The sequence below is a fragment of the Sprattus sprattus genome (assembly GCF_963457725.1).
Source record: "Sprattus sprattus genome assembly, chromosome: 15".
Classification (NCBI taxonomy): domain Eukaryota; kingdom Metazoa; phylum Chordata; class Actinopteri; order Clupeiformes; family Clupeidae; genus Sprattus; species Sprattus sprattus.
The window spans coordinates 21,514,636-21,539,685 of record NC_137913.1 but is presented as its reverse complement, the minus strand read 5'-3'; the positions used below and the strand labels follow the sequence as shown (position 1 = coordinate 21,539,685).

General features: G+C 45.3%; 1 protein-coding gene across 1 annotated transcript in view; it reads right to left on the bottom strand.

Moving 5' to 3' along the window:
• grid2 (glutamate receptor, ionotropic, delta 2) overlaps window positions 1-25,050 on the bottom strand; it is a gene marked incomplete at both ends in the record, with an annotated part of 276,437 nt that overhangs the window by 98,058 nt on the left and 153,329 nt on the right. The window contains 4 exons of the mRNA XM_080852173.1: window positions 790-951; window positions 5,492-5,665; window positions 7,838-7,891; window positions 20,999-21,204. Coding sequence (XP_080708299.1) covers window positions 790-951; window positions 5,492-5,665; window positions 7,838-7,891; window positions 20,999-21,204 — 596 coding nt within the window. The remainder of the gene's footprint in view (window positions 1-789; window positions 952-5,491; window positions 5,666-7,837; window positions 7,892-20,998; window positions 21,205-25,050) is intronic.

Sequence of the window (25,050 nt, the reverse complement as noted above, 5' to 3'; positions counted from 1 at the left end):
TCTCTCTCTCTCTGTCTCTCTCTCTCTCTCTCTCTCTCTCTCTCTCTCTAGTCATAGGAGCAACTGTTCAGTAGCCTGGGCTGCTCCCTCCCTAGGCCTCAGGGCGACATGTCTCTTCACTGTTCCACTCATCTTCACTCTTTCTCTACTTTTGCTCTCCCAATATCCCTCTCTATCACCCTCTATCTTCTCTGTCCTACCTTCTCCCTCAAAGGATACACAGGGGATCAAGTCTCATCACACTCTGCCACCCACCCCCCAAAACACACACACACACTTTTATACAGTGTAGAAAAACTCACCATAACACCACATACACTCACAATTTCTTCATACTTGTGTATCAGCATGATAATACAGAACACACTGTATATGCTGCACATACAAATTCTCACTCTACACTCTACCACCAAGGGTGCATCAAAAGCAACAGCATGTACAGAAATAATTGGGTACAAGAACTATAATAGGTTTCGTCACACCTCCAACGCTACATTGATTATCTGTGAGCACCCTCATCATTACATTAATGCACACTGAATTAGCATGTGTATTCCAGGAGGATCTAACAAGAATCTACACAACTGCGTTCAAAATATAGCATTGAGAAGCACTATTTATTTTGCTGATGTACACCGCTTTTGAGTTGGGCTGTTTTGGCTTCATGCTATAAGGCTCTTATTTGAACACCTGATTTGAACACATAGCATGTGATACTCTATGCATGATATTGCCCATACATACACACCACACATATCAACATACACACGCATAGACATACACACTCACCTTCTTGATAGCCTCCAGCATGGGGCGGCCACCCTGCCAGGGTTTGGTGCCCTTGCGAATGCAGCTGAGGCTAGCCATGCTGTGCCATTTCCGGTCCTCCAGCTTCCTGTGGAAGGTGTTGGCCAGCAGCAGCACCGTGTCATAGATGTAGCGGTTTGTGATCTGCCCACACAACAAAAACAAGAGAGAGGGGAGAGAGAAGGAAAGAAAGACATGAGGTTGGGAGGTGAGGTAGGAGACAGGGCAGTGGGAAGAGAGATCAAGAGAAATGTACTTTTCCGACTAGTCCGGGAAGAAAGGAAATCAAGTACGTGTCTCTCAAGAGTCACGATTTACATATATCACGTCTCCCTTTTTTCTGTGCATATGTGTAAGTGTGTGTGTGTGTGTGTGTGTGTGTGTGTGTGTGTGAGAGATGCTCGGAGTGGTTCTGATACCTTTATTTACCAGTGGTATGTATGTAAGCGTGATGATATGGTAATATATTACACTGAATAAGGCTGGTTTAAAATAAATAAAAGTAATTTTTGGGGGGTAAAATGGCAACAGGAACATTGTTTATGACACACCCAGTACTTGACTCGTCACTGTTAAGGATTTCACTGTATCACTAATACCACACACCACTTTTCTTGTTTATTTTGTTTAAAAAATCCTTTTAAAAAAGATTTTCAGATCTTTTTTGCCTCCATTGCTGCTTAGGACAAATAGCTTAAAATATGTTCACATTTTAGAGAATGTAATAAATAGTTTTCTCATCAATGATGTATTATTTCACCCAGCCACAACCCATCCACCATTAATCAGAATGTAAGAATGTTTTATACCTTAGCCCGCCCGATGCGCAGATATATTCGCACACACATACATGCACATGTGTGAGTGTGTGCGTATACTGTATATGTGTTTCTCACATTCCACTGGTTCTGTGCTCATTCGCCCTCGACTATCACTCGACAGTTAGCAACCGCTGTGACAAGGTGAGGAAACAGGAGGCCTATGATCACGATCACAAAGGGCTGAAATATTATGACAGCTTGCACTGGGCGTGCACCTCCGGATTCTTTCTTTACTTTCTTTTTTTCACACTGTAAATAATATGCCTCCACGCTGTTTACACAAGCCTCTGGCTCCCAAAAGAGCATGCAAGAAAAAAAACTACTCATGATGCTTTAACTAGCAATCATAAGGAACTGTTTCTTCTTGTGTTCTTCACTGAGGTTCATGCGGGAAAGAAAGAAAAGAAACCTGTCGACCCCAATCATTGGCGTGGTTGTTCTTTTGACACATTTTTTATTTCAACAACGTGGTGTTTTCTCACCCCCTCCAGCCTGTGCCGTGCCGCAGTGGCCGTGCCGTGGTGGTGGCGGCGGGAGTGAAAGTTAATTCAGCGCTGATCGATCGCTCCGTGATTTAGCCGAAGTGTTGTCTCCATTTTAATGAGAATGTAATAAATAGAGTGGAGTGGCCATTAGGTTTCCCGTTGTTTATTAACCCGCAATGCTCTTGCGCGCCCGAAACAATATTGAATGCCGCCACGCACGCACTGCACTGTCCTAACTGGGATGACAAACGACTGCCTGGCCCTCCCGACACGGGGCGCTTTATCTCCAGTGACACTCATAAAGCCGCTGCATCTCTGCTTTGACACTTCCCCGGCTGTGGCTGTGTGTGTGTTTGGGGAGGTAGGGGGGTTCTCTGTTCTTGCCCATGCAAAAATCCTGCAATTACCATGTGTGTATGTGTTCGGTGACACCCTTACGGGTGAAAAGTCCAATCCACAAGTGCATGTGCTGTAAAGGTGATAATGCCTGAGCGTGTGAGTGGTGGTGGTGACAGAGCCAGTTACCATGAGCGAAGTGGAAAGGGAACTAAATGCACTAAGGTGCAAGTGTAAAAGATAGCAAAAGCAAAACCACCTAGCAGCTAAGCAGAGGGAGCACATGCAAGTCGAGCTCTATTCCGTTGGGTCACATCAAAGGATTACTTCTTAAAAGGTGTCAAGGGACGAGGAGAGACACTTTATACTGTATATATCCTGGCTGTACAACAGCTGAGGTGTTTGTATTCACAAACATGATAAACACACCACAGCCCTAACTGCTCCACAGAGAGTCATTCACCGACAGAATAAAAGACCAGTGACCCAGAGAAAGATCCTGGACAGGGAATCCTCTTGACAACAGGGCAACAGCACAATTTATTTCCTAGTGTTCAGTGTGTGTTTTTCTGTTCTCTTTTCTGCTTCGGAAGAGCAAAACAAGCAGGCATATATTTACAGACACAGTCTCTGCTCTGTCCGACTGTCTCTTCAGCTAGTCTGTACCACGGAGCCACTGAATCGACAGTGTGGGGGTTGATTTGCAGTTTTACTTCTCCTAGCAGTATCAAAGGACAGAGAGGAAGGACTTGGTCACTGGAGCGAATCATCCTCCAGTCAGAAGGGAGTGTGTGTATGTGTGTGTGTGTGGCATGGAACAGTGCTAGTGATGGGGGAACAGAAAGTAAGGGGTTAAACAAAGAAGGACGACATTGCGTCTGATCATGGAAATCCACTGGGCAAGTCGACAGAGTGGTGCAACTAAGACTGCCTCCCCGGGGAAGACGAGTGATCAGTGGTCCTCCGGGAAACAGCGAGAAGGGGGATGAAAGGAAATGGAGACAGGAGGAAAAGAGAATGAGAAGAGGCAGAGGGAGACAGAGGGTTAAAGTAAGGGGGATGGGGAGAGAGAAAGAGAGAGATAGAGGGGTGGTATAGAGAGTAAAGAGAGATACAGAAAAAGAGAAACAGAGAGAGGGGGGGTAGAGCAAGTGGAGAGAGGTATGGAGAAACAGAAATAGATAGACAGAGAGAGTGTGAAAAGAGAAGGAGAGAAAGCGCAAGGGAAAGAGTGGTCAGGCTAGCTCAGATGATGCGCTCCATCGCTGTGTGAAATTGGGCTTCTTCTGGGCTCCTCTCCTGATCACTGAGCTGTTCTGCTTCCACACTGTCAAACAAGACTGGCCTAAATGCACCATTCACCCTGCCGCTAAACACAGACACCGGCCCCCTAGCACCAGAGTAGAGGTAGCCTCATATCTCCCAGCACCAAACGCCACCCTTCACACGTCCCCACACAACTAGAACCACCTGCTTTAATGGCACCATGCTCAAAAGCAGTTGTGTGTTTTGTGTAATATGCTTATTAATTCATGCTTATTTATTCACTACATCTCATCAATATGTTTCCCTAAGTCTTCTGAGGCTATTAGAAAGACTTACGTGCTGCTTCATTGGCCTAGTTCCTTCTTACTACATATTACCTTCAGAAAATGTAACCAGCCAACTTGTTTGTGTGCACAAAAGCAGAATGTCCTCACAAAATCACGGCCCCTTAGTCTCAGAATATGACATATTCCTTACAGCTTTCAATTCAAAGCAGTAAAGTATGATATAATATGGCTTCATTATAGGTAATTTATTTATTACTTTTGCATTAATTTAAAAAATGAGCGCAATGAAATAGACCACATGAAATAGACATGACTACTGCAATGAATAGTATTAAAATGCTCTTTTCTAGTTCCATTCATTTTCATGATGAAATGCAAATTGCATGGCACTAAAACCTTAATTCTATAATCAAGGCGGCCAGTCAGGAATAATAGTAAGTTACCAGCCCAAAGGTTCACCGACTTAAAGGGCAGCATTCTCTCTGTCCCAAATCGGTCTGGATAAAGAGAGGAACCAGAGAGAGAACGCATCCAGAGGTTTCTTCATTGCATGGAAAATGGCACACCAATGGGGCTTCCCAAGCCATGCCTCCTAATTTAGTGCGTGATGTGAATTATTGATTGAAATTCTGATAACTGATCACTCCCACGATATACAAAAAATGTTCTGTGTTTTAGTTTTCGCTGCATTACTTTATATCATCCTCGCACCGTAAATGAAAACTGCATATTCTTGCAAAATCACTGATGTGGAGAATACAGCAGCCCAGCGGCTTGCTCTCCTCTCAGCACTCAAGTTTATGTGTGTTCCTGTAGAAAAGTGATTTTTTAATGTGTTTCCGACATACGCACTTGCCTGAGTGACATAAACAAATTAACAGGGAGATCTAATTTTTTTAAGAATCTGCACCTCTTCTGATGGCATTTCACATTACTTTTAACTCATTCCCCAGAGGGTACTATGGGTCCAGACGTTATTGCGGATGGCGTCAAATTTGAATTAGATTGTCCAAGTGTTTTCACTTTAGCTTTACTTCTTCTTGGGGTTCTTATTTAACATGCTTTACAATTATGATTGTACGTCTGACATCTTCACCCAGGGCAGAATACAAATTATGAACTTTTTTTGTGCCATGTTCACATTTCATTACATTCTGATGCGAAAAGCAAACAAGAAAACATTTTCTGAGTTAAAGTAAACATTAAACAACACACTCCTAGGCATGACCAATATCCCGTAAAAAAGTGAAAATAGGACAAATTAAACAAATTAAGAATTCTAATTTAGGAGGAAGTGTGTGTGTGTGTGTGTGTGTGTGTGTGTTTAAATATGTTTATTCGTCTTGGTTTTTGTGGATGTATTTATGCACAGCCTCTGTATGAACTGAATACATATTATCTGTTGTGTCATTTGTGTGTGTGTGTGTGTGTGTGTGTGTGTGTGTGTGTGTGTGTGCGCGCGCACGCGCGCGTGCGCTGGTATACGTACCTCCAGTGTCTGAGCCCTGGGGTCTTTGGGGTCGCACAGAGATGTGTTGATGCGGTGGTTGCTGCGCACGCAGCGCTGTGTGGTGTTCTGGGGCATAGGGAAGGTCTGCCGCACCAGGGTCAGGCGCCCAATGGACTTCATCACCAGCTCCTGCACCTCCAGGTCAGAGATCTCCTACAGTATCGAGCACATTCACACACACACACACTCACATTAGAGTTAGCCATTTAGGAGACACTGGTGTTCATATGCTACACAGGCACTGTGAGTCGTTTACAGTCAACAACGGCTCTATTAAAGGTTTAAACCCGTCAACCCTTTTTACATAGGCTTTATATAGCTATGGCTATCATGCACACTGTGAGTATACATCTTCATTTTTAACAGTGTTGGTGTGTCTGAACAGGGAGGCAGGTTCACACCCATGTACTCTTTTCATGTGAATTCACATACATTACTTAGAGAGATAGAGCATACATGCACGCACCCATAACCCACGTGGATTTACACGTGTGAACTAACACAGAGAACCACACACCCTTCTGTGTATGTGAGAGTATGCATTTACACGCAGACACGTACACATGCAGAGACACATGAATTGGTATGACATCACTCATTCAATTGTAAAACAAATTGGTGTTTGTAATTTACTGTTTCATTATCCTTACATCATAAAGAACATGAGGCCTTATACTGCTGTAGTGTGCATGGAAGGAGAGAGGGAGGGAGGGAGGGAGAGAGACAGAGAGAGAGAGAGAGAGAGAGCGAGGGGAAGGGCAGAGTGAGAGTGTTGGGACATATGCATGTGCGCGTGCTTGGGTGTCCTTGTGCAACTTAGGTGGAATCATTGCTAATTTTAGCCGGCAGTCATCTTTTCCCACTCTGGCCTAGCGCTGGGAGGGGAGCGACTGACGAGATCAGATCGGACACGGGACGTCCCTGGCCAAGGTAGGCATTAAAAACAGCCAGGCCCACTGCACTTGGCAGCTCTCTCTCTCTCTCTCTTCCTCTTGCTTTCTCTCCCTCCCTCTCTCTCGCTCTCTTTCTCGCTCTCTACATTTAGACTTTTCAGTTGTGACATGGGGATTGTCACTGACTGTCATCAACACATCATTCTCCTTACTCTGGAGGGCAAAGTCCATAAAACTGTGTCTCCAGCAAGTTCAGGGAGTAAGTGAGTCTCTTTGCAATTTAAACCCAAATAATGTCCTGATTTGCCTGAAAATAGTTATCCACTGAGACATCAAGCAATTAACAATGACATGGACATTTGGCAGAGACACCAGATATAACAAAGGCAATTTCATAGTCATTTTTCAAAAAAACTAATTAGATCCTGCAAAGAATACCAACTATAGTGGCACAATCAAGGACTTCCAAGAGCGAATTTTACTAAGTGACTCAACAGGAACAACTGCTTTAACCTACAAATAAGCACACCCAGGCAACATTTCCAGTTGACATACGCCAAAGCCCTGACATTTTTTTGACAGACAAAATTAGAGTGACATAAATATCAGCCTTTGGGGCAAGTGCCTAATTTTGGGTTCCACTTCTGGGATTGTTTACACTTCTGTCAAGTTAGGGCCCCTTAAGTGACATCAGTACTTGAAGTCAGGATAATGTCAAGTGCCAATTTGTTTTTCTACCTGAGGAAAAACGTCACAAAAGTCATAATGTTAACAGGGCAAATTCCTGGAGAAATATGTTTAGAGACATTTCGAGGCAATCTATATTTTCCAACATCTGAGCAAATACAAAAGAAAATGGCTTCTCTCCTTATGAACCCTTCGCGTTGAGCTGGAGAGCAGAGTAAAAGCACAAAAGCCCCCTTGTAACGCAATTGCTCATCGGAAGCTGAGTAGAAAGTATGGAAATAAGCCTCAGCATCAACAGACCTGTCATCCCCCATCACACCTGACCACTCCGCAGCCCTGCAACCTCCCCTCCCTCCCCGTTTTTAATTTCCGCAAGCGACTTTTTCATTTTCCACCACAAATGCCAGAGACAGTCATATTCCGTGAACAGACATTGGCCACATTGAGCCCTGGGGTGGGGGTGGGGAGGCACAGCATGAGATCTATCCTCTCCATTCCCTCACACATGCACACAGGTGATAGCTAATTAGAACTCCCAACACTCACTTCACTTAGGATCAGAATCATGCTATGGATTCTTTTTTATTTTTTCCTCCGGTGGAAATATTGAATTGTCACTAGAAACCTTAGCCGTCATTCTCTTTATGCCATGAGTAAAAGTAACAGGCTGAAGTAATTCCAATCGTCCTAATGCATTGGGGCACTTTCATCTACGCTCTTCGCCAAGGTCTTTCGGAATACCAACCTCATTGATGATGATCCAGTGGCAGTCAAATGCAACCAGGTTAGTCTCCACAACCTGGGGGAGAGAAAGAGAGAGGGGGGGGGGGGGGGGGGGAGGCAGACAGACAGATAGATAGACAAAGAAAGGGCACAAAAGGAAAAAGAGAGGGAAACACATTTAATTTGATGAATCAATATGAGCAGTAAGTATTAAAAAAACATCTAGATATGCCAAAAAGTCTTTACACAGTGAGGCCCAGAAACATGGACCTGTCCCACATTCATGCACAGCACCTTTTTTTCTGTTCTGTTCTTTTCTTTCGGTGAGTACATATGTAGGCAGGCCTAACCGCCGGCGCACTGCTGTTACTCCTGCTCACTGTGCCGGCACTGTATTTCATTAGGCGTAATTGTGTAGGTGACTACAGCGGGCGTCATAAAACACTCGGGTCATAAACAAACGCAACAGCTGGAGAGTATGACGGCGCTGCGCTAATAGTGTTTTAATCTTCCACAAAGAGCCAATAAAACTTAATAATTACATCGCAGACAAGTCGCATAAAGCACCCTGTCACTCGGAACATGGCTGGGAGAGTTTGATTGAAGAAACAATGGAAGAAGGGAAGGGAAGGGAAGGAGAGAAAGGTGGTCGTGGGGGTTGGGGTTGGTGGGGGCTGTTGAAGTAGTTGCTCTCTCTTTGTTTCTTCTCTCATCTTTCTCTTTCCTTCCCTCTCTCATCTTGCCTTTCCTATTCTTCTTCCTGGCCTTGTGCATGTTAAAAAAAACTGTTTCGCCCATGTGAGTGGACACATTCAGTCTGGGCCTGACACAGCCAGTGAACCCATCACGCGATTACTCGTCTCCATGATCTTTTGCTTCTCTGTGATGTATACGGTGGTGTTCGGTAGACACGGATGCATTGCGTTGCGTTATGCATAGTGAGTGAGCAGCACTATCGCTCACAGCTGCGTGGGTGGGATGGGAGAAGGGACGTTATCAACACCGCAAGGACAAATGGGGGGTGACACTTTGACGACGGGCGTTCACAGAGGACCACAGAGGAGAGGGGGGATTGTACAAGGACACACACACACACACACACACACACACACACACTAGCCAATGACCTTGTAACGTAACTCCTGCCCCCGTTTGCTCTAACCACAGTGTCCAAGGGCAGATGTTCCTGCTTAATTAGCGAAAGGGCCAAATTCTATCAGAAGACTCTGGGCTCTGGGGCTTTTGGGGCTGCCAAGTGAAAAGAGGAGTTCAAGGTTGTTAGCACAGAGTTGTTGACTAGAACACAAGCCTCCTTAAATATATTCAGGGAGGAAAGGGGAAGAGGCTATACAAAATAAAGTAACTGTGAAAGAAAAATAAAAAAATCCTCCCTCCTAAGCACTCCCCAAATGGCAGCACCGGCCAGGGATGTGAGTTCTTTTGTGAATCCCAGATTAAAGTTTTGCTGCAAATGTGTGCTGTCCATGGCCAAGGAGAAAAGTATTGATTCTGGCAGCTGACTCAGAGCTGCCACACAGACACTCCCAGTGCTTAGGCTCAGAGCTGGATGCAGGATCCAGAAAAACGGGCAGGATGAGGATGTGGTAAACAACATTGGCGCAGCAAAGGCCAAAGCAAGCTGTGTTTGCCATTACCTCAGAACAGAATCTTGTGTTTTTATTTTTCAAATCAACTTCCATTCCTTTTCTAATAGACATTACCAAGCGGGGGGGGGGGGGGGGGGGGGGGGCGGGGGTAGAAATGCTTTTCTTTCTTTCTCCAGATTTGATATTTTTATCTTGCAAAACTCGAGCTTAAGACCAGGGTGTGATTGGAATCGTTATTTTAATTTTTAATTTTTGCAGTTTTATGATTTTTTCCCCTGCTATTTTTTATCTGCTATTGCCGGAGGAGACTGGCACTTAAGTGCAGAGCTTTGGAAGGCGGGCACGTCCTCAGCCTGACAGACAGGGGGGCTCCAGGTGAGGCCTTTATGCTCGGCAGATCAAAGCACACCCACAACCCCGCTCCTCCGCTTCCTCGTGCCCTGTCATGTCACCTGTAAATCTGCCGTCCTCTGACGATTTACGGGGGCGTGGGAATTGAGATCTCGACTGACATTCCCCTCTACTCCCCCTTCCCTCCTCTCTCTTTCTCCCCAACCCGCATCCATTATGGGTCATTAGATAGATACATAGAAAAGATTGAGACAATGGGTTCTGTCAGGAAGTCCAACTTTGTCAGAGGGTGTTGGCCGTGGGAGTATACTCAGTAAGTACGGGGTCTTTTGGACAGAAATAATTATGCTTAACGCTTGATTTAAAAATACAATAAAATCAACATGAGTGGTTCTGATTGCTAGCTGTTATTTTTAATATTGCATATTAAGGGGTTGGAGTCCACCGTCCACCGTATACCTGACGTATTGGAAAAGAAGCGTGTCTCTTTGGAGAACTGGAAAAAAATACCATAATGGATCCCTGTCGTCACGTTTCAAAACAGGACGAGGTGTTTTTATTAAATTACATGGTGCTGGTGATGTCCTTTAGTGTGATGCAGCCTGTCAATGATGACTGTTATTATCCTGCATGTTCCACCTCTCTGATCCCCCGGCACTAAGGAGAGGAGCTTGAGCATAATGATTATACCGCTGGAGATGGGGATGATCAAAATGGAATGGGCTCTGTGACACGGACCGCTTGGGTTTTCTCTCCAGTGGCATGGCTCCCAGTTCAAAGCCTCCCGCTCTAGCTTTCTCTCTCTCGTGCTCTCTCTCTCTCTGCACACTTAGCACTGGCAAGCACACACATGCCTTGTTTTTTTGTCCATCAAACAGTGAGGTGGTCCAATTAAAGTGACTCATAATGAAAAGCCAGCGACAAAACAACAGAGGGGCCACCGCCATGCTAGAGTGTAGGCCTTTATACTGCAGTGCGTGTGGCCTTGAGTCATCATAGTTTTTTTGGCCAAAAATATATTGTGGCTTCTTCGGTCAGTTCCGTAGCAGCAGTTTCCAAGTTTGAAAAAAATAAGTAAAACGTGAACTGTTGAGAAGCGCAGAACTAGACAATGAACAATCCAACTCCATGACAGTGTTCACGTACCATGGAGTGGCAAACCTGACAGAGAAACTCACACAACTACTCCTTAAACTCACTCGTGAGAAACCATCCATGTCCCTTCATCTCCTGCTCTGAGACTCTGGGCGAGGTAATGTTTTTTTGCATAGAGCGGGAACATGCCTCTACGGCACGTTATGTATTTAGCTCACACTTTTTCGAGCGTGAGCACTTTAATACATCATAACTGCCGGGTGTCACATTTGCCATTTTGGTTTAATGTCAGCCACCTCACTCACGGTGTACCCTCCATCATGTTTAATTCATCCTCTCTGTGTGTGGGACTGTCAGGAGACGGACCGTCACACACACCGTTTGAGCACTTCCTCTCTACACGCTGCGATAAACACACAAGATGTATCATGCAACCGAGTTGGGTGTCGTGGTGCAATGTCTCCTAAAGCAGCCCCTCAGTAAGCACCCAGTCACTAACACACATATACACATGTAATTCACATGCACACATACACACACACACACACACACACATGCAAACACACACACACACACACACACACACACACATGCAAACACACACACACACAGACACACAGACACAAACAATGAAGTGTAATTCACATTCACACCTTTGGTACCACAGTTTGGAAACCTTTCAACCAAACTCCACTGTTACAAATACTAACTCCTGCAGTCAGTACCCTTTCATCTGCCATACAGTGGTGGACATTTAGCGGACCACTGCAGTGCCGTCTCCTGTGTGCCAGCCATCCCCATGGAAACCTCTTTGGCTGTGTCTTTAAGCTGAGGGGCAGTGGAGTGCATGAGAGGAGGCGACGTGCCCAATCACATCATCTCACCGTCCCCGAGCCTAGACCTGACGGAGCAGCCATGCCACCAGCTACACACAGAAGGACGTTTATATCTGTGTGCGTTTGTGTGTGTATGTGTGTTTATTGTTACTGTAGCTTTATGCTGTCTGTCTGTATGCATCTAAGAATAACACTTACTATTTGAATGTGTTGTGTATGCTGTTTTGTATCTATGCGTGTGTGTTTATGTTATCTTGTATGTGGTACATTTATGCTTATGTGAGTGAATGTGCATGCTTCCTGTGGGTCGATATCTTCTCTGTATGTGTGTGCTGCGTGCAGGTGTGAGTACAGGCTTTCTGGCTGACTGACACTCGTGCCCATGTTCTTCACGGGCACAGGGGTTTATGCGGCATGCATCGTAATCCTACATCATAATTACCCTCAAACTGCCAGTCTAATTGGGCCAATATAGCGCCTGTAATGCGTCACTGATTTACCGGCGCCATAAAGACAGTGGGAGCAGCTCAGCGCCCCCAAGGGCAAGCACAAGCACAAGCACAAGCACAAGCTCAAGCAAGCAGAACAGCCCTGCTCTCGTGCTGCTCTGGACCCAAACCCATGTTCCAGGCATGTATTGATCTCTTTCGTCTTTGGACAGAAGGACGTGACAAAGTCTCTCAAGTTGTTCAAGCGATGTAGCTGACACAGCAGTCTTGTCACTGGTCAGTTTCCCTTGGCCTCTGCCATGATCTCCACCCCCCCAACCACTTCTGCACGCTTCCATACAGCATGGAGCATAATAACAGGCGATTTGTACAGAGCTGCCCCTGAGGCAAGTCTTGGTGATGGGGGAAGGCCAGAGGCAGAGGCGTAAACCACTGGGGTATTGGCCGTTTGATCTGCACAAGGAAATCCCTCTCATCTATCACTGCAATGCTTGTGGTGATGATGATGGTCGTTCCATATTAGATCTGACAACAAACCCTTTAAGGCTGGATTTCAGAATGCTGACAAAAAAAAAAAAGTCTGCTCCTCTTTGATAAACAATTAAAACATTGACAGATATTTTTACAGCTCCAGTTCTTTCTCTGTTCTTTTGGCCGGATTTCACAGCCTTTTGGTGCATTTGTGCCCTTCGGCAAGTCCAGCCCCTTCCCTGCTATCCAGCAGTGCCTTCTCAATATCTGGAAGTCCCTACTGCACTGAATTAAAAGGCTGACCTCTGCTCCATTGTGTCAGCTCCTCTCTACTGTGAAATTGGCTTTTGTGGGCATGAAGCTGACCTTCGGCTGTGCTAAGACATCTTCGAGACGTGTACCATAACACTTACGCTGCTTTATGCTGCTCAGCCTTTCCGTTCATTAGCGGCACTAAGCGTACTGCCACGGCCAAGCACTTACGGCAACATATGGCGTAGTTTGCTTATTTACCATAATGCGTACTGCTCTACTGGACACCGCTGACTTATCAACCCTGGCTTTTGTCCCTAGACCAAACTGTAACGCTTTACATTATGAGTGAGGATAAGGGTGCTCTTTGTTAGCACAGCCCTTGAACCATGGGGTAAAATAAGTGAGACATTCTACACATTATGGGTGCAGCAAGGGTGTGGACCTTTTCCACCTGCTCTGCCATGTGTCACAGTGTCAACCCGTATCTCTACTGCATAGGCAGACGAGATATAATTCTTGCATGCTTGCACTGGTAGCCACTGGCTAAGTTCTTCTCTTATCAGTTGTCTTACTGAGAGTTCCACTGTCTTCCTCTATGCTACACGTTGCAGGTTATCAGACAAAAAAAAAAAGCTTTCAAACTCTGCATCATCCTCTAACCCTAACCCAGAAAGCGTGACGAAGCTTCTCCTCGCTGTCGTATCTCTGAAATCCGCTTCTGCCAGCATTGTCAACCCTGGGGCTGCGCGGCGATGTGCCCTGTTCACGTCCGCAAGCCGCAGTCCTCTGAGTTGTGGGCTGATGGCAGTGTCGGTGTGACCTGGTGTGTGACCCTGCCAGAGTCTCTGTGCATGCGTAACAGAGGAGCGCACTGGGAGAGGATTAGTGGCGTAATCCACACACACTGTGAGTCTTATCTGCCAACGCCATGTCTGTGTCACTATTCACAAGCCCAGGCTACAGGAGGAATTTGAAAAATAATAATGAATAAATGCATGTGCGTGTACAAACACACATACATGCACACTTGTGCACACGTACTCAAACACACACGCACGCACATTCAAAATGCTACATGGGTATATGTCTCTCACACTCAAACACACACAGAAAAAACTCACATGTACACACACGCAATCATAAAACCCATCAAAAAGAGGTTTCCAGGCTCTCACTCGCCTCAAAACAGGACACTGTACATTTAACACTTACTTGCACTACCATTTTTAGAAGCAAATAGATGTTCTGATTGAATTGATCTTCAGATGCCAGATATCAAAGTGAACACACAGTGCATTTTACACTGATAACAAGACACCCACAAACATCAAGTCCCATGCAAACACAAAAGAAGAGTAGCATTCTGATCTTTTATAAGAAGCTGAAGAAGCATACAAGAAAAATAGAATAGGTATTGCAGTTACAGTTGCAGTTTTTCGTTAAAAAAAACCTATGGGTCCAAAAAGTCATGATTGTACGTGCAAAAATGCATTCTCTCCACTACCAGCAGAGTTGCAGAAAGAGCCAGTGTTTCAATCTGTATCAAGGCAGCCCAAGTAACAGGAATTAATGCAGTTACCATGCAAAGAGCACTTACTCTGGTCAACCACTCCCTTCCCGCAAGACATTTCCAATTTCACATTCAATACATCTTACACGCTGAAGTTCCATTTAAGTGAAGTGCATGAATGGGGAGAGACACAAAAAAACATTTCAAAATAGCACCCAGTGCAGTTCCATTCTTCATCCGATGGCTGCCTCTAATCTAAAAGCCACTGTACATTTTATTGTCCATTTGCCAAAGACTTTTTTTCTCCCCTCAATTCTCTCTCTGCGCCCATAACATAAAATCAGCTCTCACTGAGGCTTTTGTCTGTGTACGTCAGCATATAAACAAAAAATGCTTTTTTTTTTGCATCCTGAAAAGATTGGTTTGAATTGAAAAAAAGAAGCCAATGATGAGGGTGGAGTGGAATTTGTAATTGAAAACAGACAAAAGTGCAAAGAGCACGCTTATTATTCACGTAATGCCCAACTTGTCGCCAAGGCAGTGGCCTGTTGTGGCAGGGTTGTGGGCTGCAACTATTACATCTTGTGGGCTCGAGACGCTGGTGTGTGTGTGTGTGTGTGTGTGTGTGTGTGTGTGTGTGTGTGTGTGTGTGTGAGTTTGTGTGTGTGTGTGTGTGTGTTTGTGTGTGTGTGTGTCTGTGTGTGTGTTTGTGTGTGTGTGTGTGTTGTTACCACAGTCTCTGATCGATCTGTGGAGCATTCAGTAGATGGATGACGCTGAGGCTCTGAGCGGGGTGGGGTGTATGCATGTGGAACGCATGTGATGTGGAGATAGCACCATGTTCGCTGACAAATGACAACACGACAACTACTTGAATGAGAGCGGTAGGCGATGTCTGTGAGAAAATTCACAGACAACCAAGGAGGTGACATCATAACCTTGTTTGTGTATCTTTCTGAGAGACATATGACAGTTCCTCTTCCTCCACTTTCACTAGAGAAGCTTCTCCCACTATGTGGGGGTAAGAATAGTGAACCTGAAGCAAAGAAACTAAAGAAAAACCATCTCCAATATGCCATGTCCCAACTAAAAAGAAAAGACCTGCAGTTTCCCTTGCCCCGTCATGCAGTAGAATTTGTTTGAGCAGCAGAAAAGTTTCCTGGAGCGCGTGCCAATCAGCAGACAGGGGATTAAACTGCACTCAGTGCTCAACTGTCACCTTCCCTTACTGCCACTCCACTCACAGGCACCGTGCATGTATAAAATTTAAAGCACAACTTGACTACTCAAAATAAAAACATACAAAATTGGCACCCTCTTCGTTACGTGGTCAGACATGCTCTGTTGCTTCGATTCACTGTCTCTGTGTTCAGAGGCACAAAGGCCCTGTCACATTTCCACAAGTGAGCGAGGCGAGTCGCCTCTTAAGAACTCGACCTCAAAAGTCATTATATAACCTCATGCTCCAGGTGACTCACTGGTCAGTGTCGTTTCTGATAATTATGCACTGATCTACCTACCCAACACACACACACACACACAAACACACACACACACACACACACACACACACACACACACACATGCACCCACCCATACACACACACACACACACACACACACAATGACCACTCTGCTCCATCTGCTGGTATTTTTCTGTTGGTCTCACATCTCTCAGGGAGCCGGGCGTCACTGATGAGGTGCTCACCCTGCTGTGTTTGTCTTGGACTCTGCCACTCTAACCTTGGAGGGGAATGAAAAGGACAAGGCAGAGATGGAGAGAAAGAAAGAAATAAAAAGAGAGAGAGAGAAATTGAGAAAGAGAGAGAGATGGAGAGAGAGCGAGTTGTGTGAGGACTCTGAGTGGGACTCGTGGGAGCGGGGCAGAGGTGAGAGAGAAGATGAGAGGAGGAGAGTGAGAGGGGCACGGTGTGGGGTGAGGGAGGAGGTGGTTTGCTGCGGAAGGTGAGCACACAGACAGTGCCATCAGTCACACACGTGGTTACCTTGAGCTGAAGTGACCAGCCTGCCTGGCTGGCTGTCAAGGCGGGCAGCTCTGATTCACAGACAGAAAGGTGGCCTGATGAGAAACAGAAGTGTCTGCCTCGACAGCACCTAAAAAAACACCACCTACCAGCAACACACAACTGCCCAACCGTCACCACCCACACAAATTATGTATATTCATTTTACCAAGAAAGAGGAGAACCTATGTAAGGACAGCTGCAGAGAGACATCAGACTGACACATCCAGTCAACCTCAGTATTGCACTTGAACTGCTTCGACCTCTTTCTACTCTTTTGATTTTTTGTTCAATTTTTTTCCTGTAGTATAAAGCCTATATATGTGTATATGTATGTTGCATACAATACTTATGTGTGTGTGTGTGTATGTGTTTTTATGTGTATCTTGTCCTACATTTTATCATGTATAATTTCTGCTCATATGATGCCAACACTTCTGCCAGTCTCTCCACTGGCTCCTGGCAAATCTCTGACAGAGTCATGGCTGTAGGCGTGTTTCACCCTCGATGGGGTGGCTTTTACAGACGCGGCGGCCACACAGAAATGCTGTTTGCGTTACACTCCACTTCACTTCCAGCGCTGCGGCAACATCTCACTATCTGCTCACCCCAGACCCTCGCTCCACTCTTCCTACAGGCTTCTCTTGCCCGCTACGACAGCCTGCCTCTGTGCTGCTGGTAGTCACTGGCGATTCTTCCTCGGCCTCTATCTCTCTATCACCAATCACTCTTTATCTCTAGGGGAGTATACTGATAATCGAATATCTGGATAACCATTTGCAGCCTTACTATTCCAATACTAGTCTCCCTATTCGGTTATTCTGTTCATGGGAACTTGTGAGACAACATGGGAAGCAACACCTCAAATGATTATGTTGTAAATGTGTGTAAATATACTTTGGTATTTAATTGTGGAGTGAGGTAGGCCTTATCTTTCCAATTCAGGATAAAATAACAACATTATAGAATCATGGTCAAATTATTTAATAAAATTAAGAAACAGAAACATTGAGAGAGTGTTTTGAATTGTGCAGCTATTTTCCATTTAATGTAGACATACGGCCAGCCACGAATAACTGAATAATCGTTTGTGGACTGTCCAATCACTCAATTTCTCTTTCCTTCTCTCCACCTCTCTATGATTCTCTCTCACTCTCAAACTCTCTCTCTCTCTCATATCACTCCCAGTTCTGGAGATTTGCTGCAGCTGTCCTCGCTCTGAACAACTGAACGCTTAACAGAGCATGGTTGATTTGTAGAACATATGCTTTTAAATATAACCTGCAAACGGGGAATATTGGAAAGGAGCTGTAAAAATCTGTATGTATGAGATGCAGGGTTTGCCCTTACCAGCAACTTACCTTCTGACTGAGAACGTTTACTAAACGCTAAACCTACAGCTTGAGGAGCACACAGCTATCTGAGCAGCAGACGAGATATGCCCTCAGAATTCACACATCTCTTCAAACTGAGAAGCGAGTTCAGTATAAACAATCCATTGCTTACTTAACTTTCACTGAACTTATATATATATATTTTTTTTTTATATAATATATTTCATATTCTACTAGAACTTTGATTTGGTAAAATAACTATAAGCTACACAGCTAGACTCATTAGTGTGTCTTCGCTTGTGCTCTCCAAGGTAAATAAATATGATTTTATCACAACAATAAAATGTCATTCCGACATCCCTAAATTGTTGAAACTGCTGCTGTGATGTTTATCAATGTTATTAAAACTGAACCACTCATGCATGAGCAAACAAGCCTTCAGGAGTCAACACTTTTGGGAAGAAACCTTCGGGTAATAGAAAACGTCAGCGTGTCTTTTCCTAATTTTTTTTAAAAAGATGCAGTGTGGTATCAGCAGAGTGATGAATATTTGAGAAGGAAACACATAATTAACTTAGCAAATGAAAATATGACACAGCATTTAAATACCACTGGCATGTGTTGGAAATTGAAAAAATATGATTAAAAAAGACTCTGGCAGCAGAGTTCATTTCAGGCTGTGAAAGAAACGGGACTGTGAAAAAATCTCTGTTTGACAAATTCCTCCTCAAAGAGTAAGAGTATTCCTTTTTCTCAAAATGATTACACACTTGAGACAAAATAGTGATGGACCAAGACCAATACACAGGAAAAGACTGCAATTTATACAAATACCGATACGTTCTCTTCAAACCGTTAAAAACACATTAACCACAAGTAACTAACACTAATGCCTCAACAAAAGGATTAGAAATGGCAGTTGATGGTTCACCATCCATAACCTGCTTGAGTGTAATGAGGTAAACAGACAGAACAGAACCACTACCTATACCCATTCTCCACCGAGACTCCAGACAACCAGCAGGCAAATGAGAGGATTAAATAACCCAGATAATCGAATAAGCCGTATTTTTATGCGTTTCTGCCCGCACCGTCTGAAACACTTGTGGGGTTTTTGACGCGGCACTAGGAGATTGCACGTTCACTGTCTCGTAGAGCCGACAGATGTTTAATAGCCCTTCCTGCTGTGTGGGAGAGTAGACTCAACGAGTCTGTAGAGGAGAAAAAAACAGATGAAGAAACGAACAAAAAACCAGTTAGCCATCGTTCCGACTCACTCTCGTTTACCCTCACATTAGAGCAAAGTATTGTTTGTGAGCGGCGCACATATTTTTCAAACACACGCTGAGGTTAACATCAGGCATTTCGATTCGAAGCCATCCAGTCTTGTAGTGTCATTAGGGACAAACTGCAGACTAGTTCATGAATAAACAATGCCTTCCCCGATAGCATTTACATTTATCAAAGCCACCGGTATTAAGTGGCTAAACAGTTAGCGCGTGTGGCACGTCTCTGTAATATTTCGGTCTGTAGGCTGCTTGGATAGGAGAGAGATTTAGGACTGGAAGAGGAGCAAGAGCCAAGGTCACAATCCTGACCCTGCTGTGACACCCCCGCTGCCAGCATCACTCCCCTTTGATGGACTGCTCCCATTTCGTGCTGGGCTAAAATTGGATTTTGATTGCCTTTTTCTGTGGATATCTTTAATTAAAAGAAAATGAGAATTCCACACAAGATTAAGCAATATTCCTTGGTATAATTCCAAGATATTGTTATCAATTACAGTCTTGAAATAAATTCTTGAAGCTCCTCCCTTCAATGTGTTTTCCATTACGACACTTGACAGGATTAAATGAACTCGACTTTAACCTCGGGATTGAATGAATGTGATGTGGACCTCAGAGGAAAAAAAAACGTTTTATCTAGTTGCAACTTCAGTTGTTTATGTGGAAAGTCAAGCTGCTTTGGTGAGTGCAAACGACACATCTGCTCTTTGCTGATGCACATATGGGACTAAAACTGTTCTATGTAATCCAGCCAAACAGCAGCATGTACAAAACACACACACACACACATACACACACACACGTAATCTAATTTAGCACATCAGCTACTTATGTAACTGTGCAAGCTAATGTTATTACAGTAAAGTAAATCATGGAGCTCAACTGAAGCATGCCTCCATGAAGAAGGTTAACAGGGATAGGTGGGCAGGTGTGAGTGACTGGTTTAAATGAATGGATGGTTTGAGAATTGCTCATTAGCATTCATGTAGAAGTGTGTGTGTGTGTGTGTGTGTGTGTGTGTGTGTGTGTGTGTGTGTGTGTGTGTGCGCGCGCGTGTGTGTGTGTGTGTGTGTGTGTGTGTGTGTGTGTGTGTGTGAGTGGTGTGCCATCACAGGTGTTGTTATGTACATTTGTGATGAACCTTGGCGGTGGTTAGACAGTCGCACAAACAGCAAGGCAGCACTGCAGCATGTCCCAGTAGGTGCATCAATGTGTGTGTGTGTGTCTGCATATACTGTGTCCTCTGCCATGATAGCCTTTGGCAAAGGTGAGGGTAAAGAACAGCACCACTTGGCATGTCATACATGTGAGTGTGTGTGTGTGTGTGTGTGTTGGACCTCTTCTTGCATGTTTAAGTGAGTGTGTGTGTGTGTGTGTGTGTGTGTGTGTTTGTGTGTTTGTGTGTGTGTGTGTGTGTGTTTGTGTGTGTGTGTTTGTGTGTGTGTGTTTGTGTGTGTGTGTGTGTGTGTGTGTGTGTGCTTGTGTGCACTGTGTTCTGTGTAACAAAAACCTTGGCAGAGATAGGAGCCATAAACAACCCCACTTGGCACAAAACACACCTCTGTGTATGTGTGTATAATGGCCTGCTTGTGTGTCTGTCTATGTATGTTAACATATATGTGCTGTAGGTCTGGTGAGAGTTCAGTCTTGGCAGTAGAACAGCACTTGGCACATCAAGGTCCAGCCTGCCTGTGTGTGTGTGTCTGTGTGTGTGGGTGTGGGTGTGTATGTGAGCATAGGCCAGTAAGGCACTGGCATGCAAGTGTGTGTATGCGTAAGCACGCACATGTGTGTGCGTATGTGTGTCTATGCATGCAGCTGTGTATGTCTGTGTGTCTCTTTGTCTGTGTGTGCGTGTGTGTCTGTTTGCCTGTGTGTGTATATTTGTATGTGTGTGCCTGTTTGTCTGTGTGTGTACATTTGTGTGTGTGTGTGTGTGTGTGTGTGTGTGTACTGCATCTGCACCTCGGTGATGAAGGCCTTGGCGGTGGTGGGGCTCATAAAGAGCACGGCGCGGCGCAGCGTGTCCCGGTAGCGGTGCAGCTCCTCCATCCGCATGGTGCGGAACATACTGGTGATCATCATGTTGATGTTCGTCTCCACCTTCTGCAGCGACACGTCCATGCCCTGCTGCGAAGACTGGTCCAGGAAGTCCTCAATCCCACGGATATCTGAATGAGAATGAGAAACACACGCCCGATTAGAAGCTTTCTCCTTTTTATCTGCGTACAGCAAATGTCCTTTGTGCTGATGAGACGATGATTCCCGGTACATACCACAGCTAATCAACGCTGTGACACCTCGCTATCGTAAACCCCGCACTTGAAATATTACGACTTATAAAAGAGAATAATGACCCACTCTCCTGGCCATCAATTAAGACCACAGTGTCAAGGAGTGGAGATGAGTGGGTGCAGTTAGTAACCATTCAGTCTCAAAGGGGGGTTGTCACTGAGGAAGATGGTGGCTGGGGAAGGTAGCGCTACTGCGAAACATTTGCATTTTTTGCCTGCTGCGAAGCTGAGCGAGACACGGTGTAGTGCGTTTGTCACCAGCGTTGGGGTGGAGGGGTGCCATCCTGGAGTGGAGCTAAATAAAACATGGATCACTGGCAGGGAGCTATCTGACTCCGCTCCGCACCCCACCCTAAGCAGCCATGGCTACATCAACTCCAGTCTGCAAGAGGGTAGAACATAGAAGGAGGAATGGGAGTCCCTGACACCACACACACACACACATGCACACAGACACACACACACGCACGCACACACTTCAAAGTGTTGATTGGAGGATGGCACTCTGTGAAGGTCTGCACCAGCCGGAGGTACAAGGTTCCCCCTGCAGGCGTGACAGAAAGTACGGCTGAGGGCGGCTTTCAAGAGAGACGACCCGTTGCACTGCATTAGGCCTGGGTGGAGTGAAGCCACTGTGGGAGTCTATATGTGTGTGGGTGGAAGTGGGTGGAGGGGTTGAAGACGGAGACATAGAGAGAGAGAGAAAGAGAGAGAGAGAGACTGGAGGATATTTCTTCTCTTTTTTTTATTCCCTTAGGATTAATTAGATGGGTCAGTGCCCCTAGCAACCCTCGCTGAAGAGCTGCCAGTGGAGCTCTGCTGAGCAGGGGAGAAGAGAGGAGATGGGGGGGGTATGTTCACTCTACATACTGTAAGGTGTATAGGAACGTGTGTGAGAGCATTTGTGAGTATATGTCTGTGTGTGTGTTTGTGTGTGTGTGTGAGAGAGAAAGAGAGAGTGTGTGTGCGTGCTATTTGTGTGTGTATGTCTGTCAGAGTGTCTGTGTTTGTCTGTGAGATTGGTGTGTGTGTGCATGTGTTGTCTATGTGTGTGTGGGGGTGGTGAGATCAGTCTAATGTTGTCATGTTTTGCAGCGCAGTCATCCTCTCCATCTGCGCTGCAGCTTCCACTTAAGGAACTGGGGAGATGCTGGTGCGTGGATGTCTTAGGCGGCCCTGTCTCATTCCCCATAAAGAGAGAGAGCCTCTATCCACGCACACAGCAACATGGCTGGGTTCACTGTGGGACGCACCACGATCCCCAATGGTCTCAGCCCAGGATGGGTGGCAGCAGCTGGGCCTGATGGACGTTTACAAGCGGGGCGGTGGGGGTGGACGGGGCAGGAGGGGGGTAAAATGAAAACGGCGAGAGAGGGAGCCATTCGCTTGAATGTGTGGTCCTAATTACGGAGCGTCTGTAGCTCTATAAACCGTGACACTAATGATCCTGGTGATCAGGCTGCCACTAACCCCCTGGTGTTGAGTTATCGCTGAGCACTGAATGCACAATGGACGGGGTGTGGGAGTGTGACCTAGGGTGGATCAGTAAAATCGAGAACGAACACACACACACACACACACACACACACACACACACACACACACACACACACACACACACAATTCAACAACACTGGTGCCAACAAACAAATGGGGCACTTTTTAGCCCTGCTGGAGAACTCACACATGTAATTACAATCAGCATTAGCATCTTCATTATCATTAGCATCGGCATGGCTCCCCTCTGTCTCCTCCTCCTCCCCCCCAGCTGTGACTTGCAACATGAGAGGGTGCTTCCTGCCTCATCTTACGCCATTAAGGCTTTAAAGTGTGAAAACACAATTGTTCCAGCTGTAACTGTTAACTGTGTTAATTGTGCTGAGACACATTGTTCCAGGAAGAAGTGTTAATTTACCGCATCTTCAGCAGATAAGGACAGAGAAGTAAGGAGGGAGGGAGGGAGAGAGAGAGAGAGAGAGAGAGAGAGTGTGTGTGTGTGTGGGAGGGAAGAATGAAACAATCCCAACAGGTGATATCACGACAGTCCTCCTCCAAATTGGGCATGGGTGGATGGGCGTCAAGGGCACTGGCATATGAGGCCGCCCCACAAATATGGGGAGACGGACTGGTGTGGTACTTGACGACTGACTCCAGTCATTAATTTCAGAAGAGAGACAGGGAGGAGTGGGGACACATTTGTAGGGAGTTTCCTCCTTATTATTGCAAAACTGTCACTGGAGCGCTGACTGCATCCTGGCGAGGAGCGTGGTGCTAGATCTCAACGTGGTGTCTTCGCCGAGACAAATCCTGAAACCCTGCTAAATTGACTTTGCGCAGCGTTGAAAGCTGGCTGGTGCGTCGCTCATGGATACTGAAGCAGGCACTCTGTAATGCAGTGGAGCTTCGCAGCTTTTTTGGGGGGGGACAAAGTGTACAAAATGTACGCTTTAGCTTTCAGCCTTTAACAACATTCCTTGCTGTGTGAAAGCTGTGGTCCTGTGCTATTGCTTGCCCATTTGGAATCATTATAGGAAGTGAGATAGTACAAAAAAGATAGATAGTGAGCCGGTAAAATTTAGAGCAAGATGGGGGTGTGTGTGTGTGTGTGTGTGGGGGGGGGGGGGGGGGGGATGGGAGTTAAAATGCCTGGCGCAGTTTGCTGTGTCTCCCATCATTCCTTGAGTGACAGCAGCTGCGAAGCTTAGTAATTCCTATACTATGCTTCACAGCACCTATCTGCAAAGGGCATAAAGTAACACACACACACACACACACACACACACACACACACACACACACACACACACACATACACACACACACACAGAGATAGTCATACTGACTGAAACACATACACATAAACACTTTGATAAAGTCACACACTACACACACCTGACATACACAATAAATCTGGGAGCCTTCATGAGAGAGGGAGACAGAGAGAGAGAAAGAAAGACAGAGAGAGAGAGAGAGAGAGGTATATATAAAGAGAGAGGCAGGAAGAAAGAGAGAGTGGGGTAGATAGACAGAGACTGTGAGTGAACCTTGAACAGATCTTAAGAGTCTGTGCTGAAGAAGACTTGAGAATGGAGACTTCTGTAGGGGAAATCATCCCCTGCCGTCTCCTCTCCCAGGTGCTGGAGATTCAGTGGAAGCCAGTATAATACCTCAGGGCTGCACACAGACTGGCGAATAGGGGCCTCTACTGGAATATGGAGTATCAGTGGCAGCAGACACAGGTGGACCCGGAGAGTCAGCTCTCAAAGTCCTCCATGGAACAGTGGAGTGACAACAGACAGACTGACATTGTCTTTGATCTTTTCTCTGCTTCTAAGATTTTAATGTACACAGACTGGCACGACCTTGACAGAACCAATTTCACTTTATCAAAAGAAGTGGACGTTCTCTTTCTTAAAATACTTTCTTTCTTTTTTTGTTCCAAAAATGCCATCTGCTGTCTGTTTTAAAAGCTTTTGTCAGTCAATGCTAGAGTTGTCATGTAGTGATTCATTTGGTCATTGCAGGGGGCCCAATACAATTGTTTTCAGTGAAACATCCTGCAACACTAGTAGAATGGAATGTAACCTGCACTGGTAATGATATTTATATTAATACAATAGAATGTTTAGACAATAAAATGAATTATAGTTGACAGCAAAGCACGGGAACCAACTGAGCAACAACAGCTAATTTATTTATTTAATTCTAGCAAATTTAACTTAA